At 40.2% G+C, this 14159-nt stretch overlaps 1 protein-coding gene across 2 annotated transcripts in view; it reads left to right on the forward strand.

Annotated features, from left to right (window-relative positions):
* The window catches only part of SH2D1B (SH2 domain containing 1B), a 43786-nt gene extending 29825 nt beyond the window's left edge, over positions 1–13961 (forward strand). For both annotated transcript variants that reach the window (XM_014269436.3, XM_005490414.4), the window contains exons 4-7: positions 3656–3996; positions 7217–7280; positions 9558–9726; positions 12883–13961. In XM_014269436.3, the coding sequence (XP_014124911.2) occupies positions 3863–3996; positions 7217–7280; positions 9558–9726; positions 12883–12923 (408 nt within the window). In that variant the 5' untranslated portion in view covers positions 3656–3862 and the 3' untranslated portion in view covers positions 12924–13961. The remainder of the gene's footprint in view (positions 1–3655; positions 3997–7216; positions 7281–9557; positions 9727–12882) is intronic.
* The last annotated feature ends 198 nt before the right edge of the window (positions 13962–14159 follow it).

Below are 14159 nucleotides of genomic sequence, written 5' to 3' on the forward strand. Positions count from 1 at the left end.
CTTTACTTGTATTTTTAAAAATGGGCAGTATGTTAAGAGAGTTATAAAACACGTTTTCCCTCCTAGGTTTATATTTTGTTAAAAAGCTAATGGGAGAGCTCTGATGCCTTGGGGCTCCACAGACAGCTGTAGCAGCAATCTCTAAGTAACAGACACACTAGTTCAATTTTCTTCTTAAATTTACATCATAGTGATTTTTCTTTCAGTATCAAGTAAATCTTGCCATCAACAGATACTACTTAAAAATCCCTTTGTGTCCAGGCACAGTAAATTGCAAAAGTACAGCCTGATGTAGATATCATGCTAAAGCTGTAAATTGAAATTAAATGTAATTTTTTGCTGTAACAGTTCTTCTTGAAAAAACATTATTGGTTCTGTTCATAGAGTAAGCCACAGGACTGGGACTGCCCAGAGACCCAACTCAACAAGAGCTCATATTTCAGGAGATTTAGCTAGAACTCAACTTACTTTCAGTTTTCTTATGTTGTGGCTGTTTCTTTCTTTCTGGCTAGATAACAAATGACCTTCAGCTCCCTGCTTTACTCACAACAGTTTAAGCACACTAGTTTTGCTTTTGACCACAGCTTTTATTTAACCCCAATATCCCACACTGTGCCTGATGATTCGCTGAAGGTCTCACCCTCACTGTTGTCATGCAGCCTAGCTTCTCCCCAGATTTCCTGTTCTTACAGAAGACACTGTCAAGAGCTTTCCTGTGCTGGAGCTGCAGCAGGAGACACTGCAGAACCAGAGCTCCAACTGTGCTTGTTAATATGAGGGGTCACTATGAAATAGCCTTGCTATGTTTTACAATAGCACTGCTGCCAAAATGTTGCACGTCTTGTTTCTCTAGCACCTATTTGTGAAGGGAAGAGTAGCTAACTATCCTGCTATTCTAATCAAAACACTTGCTTACTTATCAAATTTTATAGAAGTAGTAGCCAAGGTGGTGCCAGAGAAAAGTAAAGAGAACAATCGCAAGAAAAGGCGGCTTATGGAAAAAGACTTCCTTCAGAAGTGATTGCAATAACTTCAGAAAGTGCAAGACTGACTGAAGGATGTGCTTGTTTTGATATACAGAAGATTTTTAGGAAGTGAAACTCTGTTTCTTTCCCATGCTATGGTAGAATCAGGCCAAGACACAGACTCTCAGGAAAAATAACTTTGTTTCCCCCCTGTTCTCTGCCATCTGAAAGGATAGTCACTGCAAGAGGCTATCCTAGGAACTGTGAAATCTCCTTAAGTGGATAAGAAATAAAAAAAAACCAACCTATTTTATTTCGGAATGGAGTAGAATAACTTTCAGCACAGATTACCGAGAGCTATTGCTTGGTTTGTTGTAGCTAAGATTCCCAGGGGCTCAGCCTGGTGCAATTGGCTCCACCACCCAAGCCCCACTGCCTTGGAGCATCACTGCCATTTCAGCTCCCCAAGTCTCTTATCATACATTTAATCAGACTTAAGATCATCAGGTCATATTTCTTACCACTCTTCAGACTTGGCTGAGGAGGCAGCCTGGGTATGCAGGTTTGTGTAAGCCAAAAATACTTGTGAGATTTGTTAAGCTGGAAATGTTTGCGTTAGGAAATGTTTGCTCAGAGTTTACATTAGGTTACATTAGGCCCATGGAAATATATTGTTATGTGACCCCTACATGCACTGTAAAGATTCAGTGCTGTGTGGTACAAGTTGTGGTGAGGCTCACGGTGCAGCTCTGTGGTGAGTGACCAGGAAATCCCCCACCTGCCAGTTGTTACACAGCATCCATCAACACATGTCCCAGGCTAGGATCTCTAAGTCCTGTTGTATATTTGTTGTATATTTGTGTGGTTTTGCTCTGGATTAGCCCTCAAATACACACACAACCCCACACCCACACATACATTTTAGTGACATATATTTAGTCGCATATATTTAGTGACTGACCAGACCATATTTACCGTCTCTCTCCTTTTTCCCTCCCAGACCTCTTTCTCAAGTATATTTCAATGATTTCTGCTTTAAAATCAAGTATTCAATCCTATTCTCGGGTCCATTTGAGTATTGCAGACGGGTGAGGTGAGGTAAAAGGACAATGTTAATTCCTGAATGCTCTCAGGGAGCTGTGGAGACTGACTGAGGAGGAAGGTGATTGGGCCAGTAGGTGGCCACTTATGCTGGAAGGAGACCCCAGCCCCATTTCTCCTCAAGCACTTTCTCCTCCTTAGGATTTTTTAAATCAGACAAACACTCTGCTAAGCCAACAGCAGGTAGCATGTGGTTGCTGTTTCACTTTAGGTAAATTCTACATTCAGAGCTGCAAGATCTACCGAAACTACTGTCTTATATTTTTTGCACCTAGGTAATGAGACCTTCAGGGAAAATTGTGAAGAACGTCTATTTATTACGTTCTTGAAAGAGGAATTTGCAGTTGTTTCCTATCTACCTTCCTTCCAATGCAAGCAGAGTACCTGCCTGAAGCAGGACAGTGCTGAGCAGTTGCTGCTCTTCATTTGCAGAGCTGGGCTTCTGGAAAAGCCATTCACCTCACAATACCTCATGGAAAATGTTTATTTATACAATGTGTAGAAAAAAAGGCCACAAACAGTTTTAACCTGAGAAAAATACAAATGCATTTGATAAGAAGGAGAATCTTTGTCACATAAGGATGTTTGTTCTTAAGGATGCTTAGAAGACTGGGATATTTCTCTCCCAATACCACTATCCCCATCCCATTGGAGGATAAAATTATTCCAAATGCAGCTGTCTGCAGACAGCTGAAACTGGAGGATCTAACTACATAAACAAGTTCATCCCCTTGGTGATCAGGGCTTGTTTTACCAGTAACTTGTGGTCACTGCAGGACAGACCTCAGCAACAGCATCACCTTGGACTTGCCATTTCTCAGTTTCTCTCTTGGGATATCTTTTTTCCTTAGGTTTCTACATTTCTTTGAGACAAAACAGTACCTTTTTAGAGGTACTTTATTCCTGAAATAACTAAGATACCATCTGGAAATGGTCTTAGAGTCATGCATGATCAACTTGCAGTTAAACACACAAATGTTAATATAAGATTTTTGTGTGTACAAAGTTGTCAGAGAAAAAACACGAATGTAACAGCTGCATGTAAAACATGGTTGATTTTCCTTACAGTGTTCCACCAGTATTTATCTTGGTTTTTTCACTGTTTTTTACTGTGATCAAGATGACAGCAGTCCCTGCATATTACACTGTTCCTCCATTAAACACCTTGTGTCCTTCTACAGCTTATTTTGATGAAATTTGTTTAAACCTCTGCATGAACAGAGAATTGCCAAATTTTTTCTGGCACATCCTATGGCTTCATGACTGATGCTGATTAAAATATCACAAATACTTATTTTCTCTTTTCAAAATTACCTGAAAAAAAGACAAGAGTGCTTTTACGTAATTTTATCCTCCTATACAGTCCTGACTTATTCCTGAAGCATAGGACCCTATTTGCTGGGCTTTGAGCCACTTTAAACATAAAAGTTAACTTCAAAATGTAACTATACCTCAGTGTCAACTTAGCGATTTCATAGTCTAGAGGTGCGATACACAACCCAAAATCTGCTGGTATAATGTGACAAAAGTGTCTTACTTTTTGATGTGGACTGTGACCAGTGTAGACCAACCTTTTCCTGCCTCCACAGAGTCATGAGCTGTCAAGCTGCAGAGCTAACCTACCTCACTGGGGACAGTTCAGTAAACAACACACATGAACTCCTGTGTGTCCTTGGCACCTCCAACTTCAGACGTCCACAGGAAGCTGCCTTTGGAATAAGGTTTCTTCTCATGCTAGGCTTCTGACTTGCTCTAGTATTGCTTTGAAAGGCAAGACACGTTGTTTTCTTTGGTCCATGGAATTCCCATTTTTTCATGGAAAGATAACAAGAAGAACCTGTGAAGAGTTGCTGAGCAAGAAGAAAAAGAATGGCAGCTATTTAATACGGGAGAGTGAGAGTGTGGAAGGAGCCTTGTGTCTCTGTGTTTTGTAAGTACTGATTTTTATGAGCTTTCAGTTGGATCCAAAGACAACAATCATCTTCTCTAAAATTAATAGTTCTTCCCTGATATTAACAGACTCCAAGGGAGTGTGTCTATGTATTCAAGTAGTGCTGCTTGCTTTAGGTTTCCTTTATAGTGACAAATGGAGGGGTGGCATTTCCACAAAGCTATTTTATGTAACAGATGATAAATGAACTATAGTCTGGTGATGCTGGTCTCTCTCTCCAGACAGTAAGGGCAGCCCAGAGAAAATAACTCAGCCTGCCAAAATATGCTAAGATCCTTACTCAAAGTAACTGCCTCTGTGATGATGAGTAAACAGCATTTTAGCACTGTTGAGACACTGAATAGTCTCATGGCATGTTACAAAACACTTCCTTCTTTGTAGACTTTCTGTCTGATAAAAACTCAGTCTTGTGTTTCAAAGGAATTTTACCTGATATAAGATCATAGGCTGAGGCTGAAAATTACAAAGTTCTGTCTGAATTTATATGACAAATCCACAGACAAGATGGGCATAGAAAACTGCTACTTCTAGTACAAAGCTTTAATTACTACAATTAAAATTTTATTATTTTCTTCTTCTGTGGGGAATAGCACTTTTATTTTCCTTTTTACTCTTTTCAAATATAATTGATCTGTTCATAATGCATTCAAAGTTTAAAAACTAGAATCTATGTCTTTGAACCTATGAGGTTTTGCACTCTTGTTGCAGATACATTTGAATGTGACATTAAAACCTTTTAACATCTAATTAATGAACAAATAGGAGATGATATTTTTATCAATCACTAAAAATGAATTTGTTATGAAACAAATCAATGGAAAGGGGAGAAAAAGAGAGAGAGAAATGGAGTACTACTGGGTTGGCAGGTAGAAGAAAGCAGATCTTCAAAATAACAAAACGAGTGGAAGAGAAATAGCAAGTTGGCAACAAACAGAGCCCTCAGCAAGGCAGCTACAGGAACCTGCTTTCAGTATGATGTGGAATGAGACAATGCAGGGGCTGAGGGGAGGGCAGGGAGGTGGGAGGGAAGGCACATGTATACCTTGTCAGAGGGGACAAATGGGGATCCTGACACAGAGGAAGAACGACAATGTTATAACCTGGGTTAGGCCACACCAACACAGTTGCTTTTCCTTTAATCTTTGTTTTTTTAAGGGCGAAGCAGATTTTTCTTGTGATGTCTTGCAGACACACTTTGACCTGTCACATCTGCCTGCCACAATATTCTGTGCAGGCACATAAAAAATCATGCTTTCCAGTTTGCTTTTGTGGGTTTTAGTGTTAAAAGCTGATTAAAAAAAGCTGATAAAAACTGAAGTGTTTAGTGGATTTGCCTATAATCCTGACATGAACAAATGCCATAGTTAAACTGTGAGAGCGGCAGCAGTGGTACGCAGAGGGTGGCTTGCACAGGTCAGAGCAAGGCTCCTGTTCAACAGCACATGGAATAGTATTAGAGCACTGGCTGAGAACTGCCCCAGAAACTGGGCTGCCTGGCAGTGGTTCACTAGGCAAACTGCCCTAAAACTGGCAGCAACCAACACTGAAACTCTTAGTGATGTTCAAAAGCAACTTTTGAATTAGCATTGCATCTCAACACCTTGTTTAGCACCTAACATGGTTTATGTGCAAACTGATAAACCCTTCTCAAATTACCTGATCTGTGGGCAGAGACATTGATCCACTTGCTACAGCAAAAAAACTTCCTTGTCCTTTTCTGCTGGGATATGGGGGGGAGTGCATTCCCGTGGAGGTACCTGGGAGGCAAGAATGGTGTGACCAGCTCAAATTCATCTCTCTAATTGGGCAAGGTGCATGGCTCTTCCTCTGCAGCACACTGTCTCTTTCATCTAAAATTATCCTAGGTCTCTGACAGCACTTCAGTTCAGACCTACTGGTTTTGCTACTGTTCTCCTTACTGTTCAATATGCCATTTTCCCTCTCACCTCGCTTTTCTTCCAGACCAAACATTTTGTTTATTTTTACCCTTTACTTGCTCTTGGTAAGCATTTAGTAGTTAATGAGGAGACAGAAGTTTCCATTTTAGTGGTAGTTTCATGTGCATTTAGTAAGAATTAAAGTATCTGAATAATATCCAGGCAGAAATGTTTTAATATTTAGTTGATCAGTAAAGAACAAGTTTCAAAAATGATCAGTTCCTGGTATTTCTTTTTCTCACTTCTCTGTCTCTGTAAGCACTCACATTTGTAAAAGTACTTTTCAGCACGGAACATATATATTTCCACAGGTATCTCCAGAAGACAAAAACCAAAATATGCATCCCCGTGATAACACTTTTTGAATTAAACATATTATTACTGAAAGCCTTATTCTAATTTCAGTTCATAGTAACTTTTTTTGCAGAACAAAGTAGTTTATTTTTAGTAACCTTTCACTTTTGTGCAAGTGCCCTGAGCCAGGTTTGTGCCCCAAGATTCTCCTTCTCATGACAGTTCACTTCACATTGTCACAGCTGAAGTCCTCCTGATGAACTGGCACACAAGTTAAAAAAACTTGTTTTCAGATGCTGCTCCCACCTCTACCCAACCTCCTCACTTGTTTGTGATGTATATTTTCTTGCAACTCTGCCACCTTTTTTGATCTCCAGTCACGATCTCCAGTCCACCTCCTGAATTGCTGCTACTGTGGTATCTGATAAAGCTTTTATTTCTGTTGACAAAATATATCCAAAGACATCAGTAGCCTCAGTGTTCAAACACGTGCTTATTATAAAAAATAACAATCACTAAAACCTTGGGAAATGCAAAGGAATAGCATTATTCTCAGAAGTAGGAGCCATACCATCATTTTCTGGGTGCTAGTGACTGGAGGCCATTTTCTGCCTACATCTCTCCAAGAATTCAACAGCCTTCCTGTGACAGAAATACAAAATGAAGGTTAGAAAAGTGAGGAAGATAAGAGAGAGATGAGAAGAAGTGCTGTTTGTGGAATGAAATTATGCTTGTTAAAGGCCTGTGTTAGGCTTAGTTCATATGTTCTTTGAAACTCCTGGTCAGAGTAATCTTGTATTTCAAGATATTAAACCTCCACTCATTTTGTAATCTCTAAGATCTCTTCTCTTTTGCTTTCCTGTCTCTGCCTCATTCAATTTTACTGCACTTCTCGTGTCTTCAATACTGTTTACAGATATGTCCACTTTGTTAATGTGATGTGTTACATATACAATGTTTTTTCACAGCTTTGAGGGCCTCATCTACACTTACCGTATCTTCAGAGAAGACCAAGGATATTTTAGAATACAGGTGAGTAACTCTCCTTGCATCTCTAAAGATTGCATTAAGGAGCATAGATTTAAAAAAAAAAACATATATTAAAATATCTTAGATTCATCTATGATCAAAGATCTATGATAGTGTTAATCTATTATCATTTTAGTCTATGAACATAGATTAAAAAAAATCCATAAACACAATACTATAGAAAATATTTCCAAGTTTGCTCTCTACTCAATTCTTATTGTAGATGATCTCAAAAAGTAGTCTTGTGTTTATAGAATTTAGTTATAATCTAAGTGGCTCTATTATTTATTAACCAGCTGTTTTCTCATTTGACCATTTCTTTTTGATAGCACTGATGAAATATCTATTACTTTTCTTACTTTCTCCTGTTTCTTACTTTCTCCTGTTCCTAATTACCTTTTTCTACTTGAAAGCACTGCTAGTGCATGCAGCATTTCATAAGGATCTGGGATATTGCAATGATCTTTTTGATTTAAAGAACCGATAATTCTGTGTGATTGTGAGGCATCTGGAGCGACAATGTCAATTAATGCTGCTTATTCAGGTAAAACAAGTGCATCAACCAAATCCCCAGGAAATGTGAAAGGACACTTAAAATCTGGCTCACTCCCCTGCTTGTACTAGCACAGCCAAGAGGATTGCCAATATTAAGCAGCATTTAAGTGGTATGAGGAAATCACTTCATAAAGAACACGCCAAGCTCTCATATGCTGGTAATTTATTGCTTGTTAGTGGCTTTGCCTGTGCATGAAAGACCCAATTTCCCATGAAGAAGAATGGTTTACTGACAAAAAATATTCTGTTTTGGACCTTATCCACTCTACTGGGGTTATGCTGTCATTCTTGTCAGCAGGTAACTCAGATATTTTTAGACTTTTCAAACCCATTCTTCCTTACAAATTTTTGCCAATAGTGTGAAAGAAGAATTCAGTTCTTAAAAATTTTAAATCAGGTTATTTTGCCTCACTAAGATAATTGACTAAAATAATGTATTGATGTGGAAGAGAGGTTGTTTCAGTTTATTTTAATGCCAGATTCAGACATGAGCTTTCTAGAGTGCAGCAGGCTGGCCCCAACCAGCTAAGCACCCCTACAGCTGCTCACTCCCTCCCTCCTTAGTAGCACAGGATTGGGGGAAGAGAACACAAAGAGCAAAAGTGAGGAAACTCCTGGCCTGGATAAAATACAGTGTAATAGGTAAACAGGTAAAGCAAAGTTGTGCACACAAGCAAAGCAAGGAAGTTTAGCAACTCCTTCCCATCAGGGGGCAGATATTTAGTGAGCTCCTGGAAAGTGAGGCCTCAGCACACACATAACCACAAATGTCCTCCGTTTCCTGATGCTTTTATTGCTGAGTACAGTGTCAGAGGGGTGAGATAGGACAGCCAGCATCTTGCACACCCTCAGCCTACTCCCCAGGGGAACCAAGTGCAAGAAAGACATCCTTAGTGCTGCACAAGCACTGTTCAGCAACAGCCAAAACGTGGTGGCTGTGTTTCAGTCACAAATTCAGAGCACAGCACTTTGTAGGCTGCTGTGAAGGAAGTTAACTCATCCCAGCCAGACCCAGTACCCACAGGCATTGGCACCCAGTCCATCCAGGGCTGAATGAAAGATGAAAGATGCAGAAAACTATAGAAAATAAATACATGTTTCTTTGTTAGCTAACAGATTAAGAGAAAGCCCCGTTCCCTTTTAATGACTACTAGTAGGCTGCTCACTGTCTGTCACTGCCCTGAAGTCACAGCACTGTAAAGTCTGTGCACAGATCCATGAAGAGCTAAGCCACAGGAGCAGTTCAGTCCTGTCAGATGAACCCACACCTAAAGAACAGTTTTTTACACATGACCTGTGCTTCCCAATGCTGATATTTTGTAAAAGTTTGAGTTCTGTTTGTCACCTAGTTATTTAAAGACAGCATTTTAAGTGAGAATTAAATATGTTATCCCTAACTTTTTCTCTCAGACCAGAGTACAGTGTGTAATGCTGTCAATCTTCAACACTCTGCTGTAGTGGATCACTGCAGCACACATCTACACCAATAATTTAACTGATGTCCTTTTTGAAAAAAAAAAGATGGTGAGGGAGGTTACTTTTAATGCCATAACCATGGTTCCAAACAGGTCTCCCTAGTGTTTTAAGGACAGTGCAATATTTTGTCAACAAACATTTTTACAAAACAGCTTCTTGGTAAATAAGAAACAACTTATCATTCTTTTCATTTAGGGAACTCCAGGTGAAGGGAACTTGCAAACACATTTTGTTATCCTTTCCTTACAGACTTCTGAAGGTGTTCCAGAGAGGACCTTCAAAACATTAAAGGACTTAATATATGCTTTTGAAAAGCCAAATCAAGGACTGATAACAAAGCTCCGCTACCCAGTGAAGAAACCAAAGGCCCTGCAAAGAAGCCAGAGGTTCAAGTCAGAAATGGACAATGTTTATGATGGTGAGAAACTTAGCTCTGCCTTTGTGGGCTTTTTAAGATAACAGCATTGACAGGTTTGTGGTGAAATACTTGCTAAATATTGTCTTGCATGGATAGAAGTTTTACATCCTCCCTTCTCTCTTATGTTCACTGAAATGGTTATTCTTAGCTCACAGGTTACTTACCGTCACAAATGTACAAACTAAAATCACTAGAGATACACAATGATGAAAAAAGCTGCCTCCAGCTGTCGTTCATGGATGTTGATGCTTTTAGGCTGAAGAAGACTGAGAACCAATTTTACTCAGTGTGCTTCTGCCAAGATACCAGGCCCTTGCACTTGGGAGTTGAGGCTGTCATTTGCCTTCATAGTCCAGGTTTTAAGAAATGTTTATATCAAAACCTTACTCAGGTTAGTTCTAAGATGGGCAGGCAAGCAAGCCAGCTTGTGATTTGTATTCAAACATGACTAAGTGATCAGCATATAGCCTTGTGCTCAGGATCACAGCTTTGGAACTAGAGTTCAGCCTCTTATTGCTCTTCTTCTAATTTATGCTCACAACTCCCAGGTGTAGGATGAGGGCATGATGCTTCTACCTGACAGAATTATGCTAATGGATACAATAAAGACAGAGGTTCTCATAAAGCTTTAGACTGTGTTGTATAGCCCCATGTCATCCTTACATCCTTGTTTGGAGAAGTGTGACTGCAGATACTGTTGATAACTTGCTAGTACCCCTCACACCATTCTTCATGTTCCTGCTGTACAGCATTGAGCTGCAGCATCCATCAGGCCATGGGCTGCAAAATAACCCTGAGACTGTTCCATGACCTCTGGCAGAGTGTGCCAAGAGCCCCAGCCAGGAGTAAGGGAAATCCTTTTGCTAAGTACAGATATCATAATGCAAACAAAACTTTGGAGTCTTCACCCTGCCCTGTGATTTGCATCTCATGCCCAACAGCTGCTCAGCATGGTGGTGTGGGGCAGTGTTAGGATCCAGTTATTAAAGTTATTAGAAATGCCTCTGCCCAAATTAAGGTGCAAATGAGACCATATGCCAGTGACAATAGTTTGGGTTTTATTTGATAGTACATATGAGAGGGAGAGAGAGAAAAAGGAGAGTATAAAGAAGAGAAAGGAGAAAGAGGTGGAGAGGACAGAAAGAGAGTGACAGAAAATATCACCACTCCATGAATCCCAACAATGTTCCTTTGATCCTCTCAGCTGGTCTTCTTGGTGGTGAAGGTCTCCCCAGAATGCACAGAATCCAATGGCTTAATATACACTCAGGCTATGTAGGAAAACCCAGGCACTTCCCTGAGGCAGGGAGAGTTTGCCATTGTCTCTTTCAACAGACTCTGGGCTTTTTGCATCACGCGCAGTCCTGTGACGAAAGGCTTCAGGAACGACTCTGGGGGGCACTTCAGGGAGTCTTTGATGGATTAAGGCACTCTCTCAGCTGCCTCTCACGTGAATGCCCCATGAATGTGGCCTTCCCAAGTTTGGGGGTTCCATAGCCAGTTTGTGTAAGGGAGGATGGTTTCACTGCCCCTGAGCAGCAAACAACACCCCAAAACTTCCTCCCCCCACCTCAGCTGGGGGAGAAATCTGTACAAACCTCCTCCCAGAAAAGGGGTCTGATGGCTATGGCCTCCCCCACCTTGAAGCACGGCAGAGATGATTCTCATTACAGCAGATGAGTTTTGCTGACATTCTTTTCCTTGTTTACTTGTTTGTTTCAGGTGATTGAAGAATGGGTTTTCCTTTATCTAATCTCAGTAGTTTGGGTAACTTCAGGGAGGCTTCTTTGGTTGTAACTTCTTTATACAGTTTTTGTTATAATGAGCAGAACTTTATATCAAAGTTTGAGGCATGAACTATTTCAGACTCTGACAGACAGCCCCTCTGTGCTGCAGTTGCTGGGGTTTCACACATAAGAGCAGTGCAACTGCTCTGGCCAAGCTCCCCCAGCACAGCGTGCACTGCTGCAGTTTTGGGGCCTGACCCCCAGCAACCTTGCTGAGGAGAAGCCACAGAGACACATTTCCCATGTCATCAACATTACCTTGTCACCTGTATCACACAGCAAATATGCCACATTTGCTCTAAAAATGTTGTTATGGTTTCTTATCATTGCTGTTGCAGGGAGACAGAAAATATTGCAGTAACATGGATATGTTTTTAGAAATTTTTGGTCCTGCAATAGGAATTTTTCTTGAAGATGAACAGTGTCCTCATCTGGAATCACAGGGAGGAAAATAAACCCTTATATTTCAATGTCAAAATATAGCTAGGCTTCCATAAATATGGAGGCTTTTTAGAAATAATCAAGCTACTTTGGAATTTTTTTTATTAAATTTTGATTTAAATTTCACTTACACAGCATTCCAAACTTCCCTCTCAGGCTGCATTATTACATGTCCACAGCAGGGGCTTATGTAAATGTCATGCTCTCTGAAACACAGGCACTGCCCAAAGCACAGCAGTGCTCCCTAAAGCAAGCACGTCCCTCACGTGCCACCAGCAGCTGGCTTTGCTGCACATGGGACTGAGCACTTCAGCACAACCAGTGGAACACCTCAAGGGACTGAGGTCATGATCCTGGTGGTTGGAGATATTTGAGCTTTGTTTTCTAGCTTAGGAACAGCTTTTCTGAGGGCAGCTCTTTGAAGAGCAATAGGTTTCCATAGTGGAACTTTGAGTTCCAAGCACTGAATTTCTGCCTTTTTCCTGGCTTCTCAAAAACTGTAACCAATCTTACGAAGTGTAAGAGAGAACAGGATTTTTCAGGCTCTCCTCCTTTAGTTGGGATGAGAACTTTTCTCTTGGGTCTTTATTTACAGTACAAGGGATGCATTTTGAGAGTCACAGATATCTCAGCTACTGATTTGATTTAGCAAGAATGGATGATTTCTGACATTTGACTGTTTCTCAGGAAGAAGGGGCAATCGTGAATACAACTGTTTACAACTGTGCTTGCTGGCTCAGAAAAGGCTTTGCCTTTTCCTGGAGAATCCAGTCCATAGGACAGGGGGCCTAAACGTTGGCCATGCAATAGCACACTGAGAAACCAAACTGAGTTACTGATACCTGCCCTGCCACAGGCTGTGCTGCACCCACAGCCTTTCAGAAGAGCACCTTGCAATGACATCTTTTTTTGTTTGATTACTTCCCAGAAGCTGATGACAGCGCTGATTATGTTGATGTCCTGCCCTGAAGGATCTGCGCCTGATGGTTTCGGAAGCTGCCATTCCAGGACATGCCCCGGCACAGGGCCTCAGCTGGGGAGAGCTTCCAGCTGGGTGTCCTCTGCTCTACATCTGGAATTACCTCCTCCTTTTGCAGACGGTCAGAGCTTCAACCGTCTGTATCTTCAACCAGTAGATCCAGTACAAGCTATTATGCATGTTTGCTCAGCAATAAATAAGTATTTTTGTTACAGACACAAACACACACACGTAGGTATGGGGGAAGGTGTCCATGTATGTGTCTTCTGGTGGTTTTTAGCCAGCAAATTGTCCAAGATGTTGACTGCTAGAGTGAACACTCTGCTAGAGGGCAGCAATATAAATATATTAAATGAATAGGCATAAAGCAGTAATTTATGGCAGAATTTATAGGTGTTGATAAAAATCATATATGACATTTTAAGATGCTTTAAAACCCCAAACTCTGTTATTTTGCACATGATTCATGTTACCAATTAGGTTGGAGGAGTGAATAGTATTTCAGCAATGTCAAGGAATACTAGTAGTCAGTAGCTTGAATAATGCAAATTAAGACAAAAATGCTGTGTTAAATCCATGCCATAAAAAATAAATAACCAACCAGAGGAAAATGCTTTGAAATATTTTGACATTGAGGAACAGCTCTGGCAGATTACAAGAGGATTACAATTTGTACATACATGTCAGCATGAACACATCCTTTTTTTAATAGGTTCTGTACTTATGGGTATACTTACTCCATTTGATTTTCTACTTCCATCAGTTCTGTATTATGTATATGTCTTTTGTTGCTTTTGTTGTTTACTTGTTTTTAATGCAAAAATTTGCTTTAATATTAACCCAATTTTAAATAGTTAATAAATAGTTCTGAAGGTGGCCTGCAACTAGCAGCCACAGCCAAAACTGGAATGTATGTCCCGAGCCTTCCAGTCACTACTACAGACTTGCTCACCATTTGAGAGTATGAGGAAGACATTTGTATTTGTTCTATGTTTAAGATCCTTCACAAATTATTTATGTATTTTAATAGGTAATACTAGTTAGATTTTTTTTTTCTATTATGTTTCTCTCACACCATTATTTGTCAAACGAATTTTAAACCTTTCAGAGCTTTAGACTTCATTATGAATTTAATAGTGCTGCAGTTTTTGGCTCCAGGCTCAACTACTATGTAGTACAGTACATACTGTACAGTACAACTGTAGCATGAAAGAGACAAAAAAATA

This window comes from Zonotrichia albicollis, chromosome 2 (genome assembly GCF_047830755.1).
Source record: "Zonotrichia albicollis isolate bZonAlb1 chromosome 2, bZonAlb1.hap1, whole genome shotgun sequence".
Taxonomy (NCBI): Eukaryota; Metazoa; Chordata; class Aves; order Passeriformes; family Passerellidae; genus Zonotrichia; species Zonotrichia albicollis.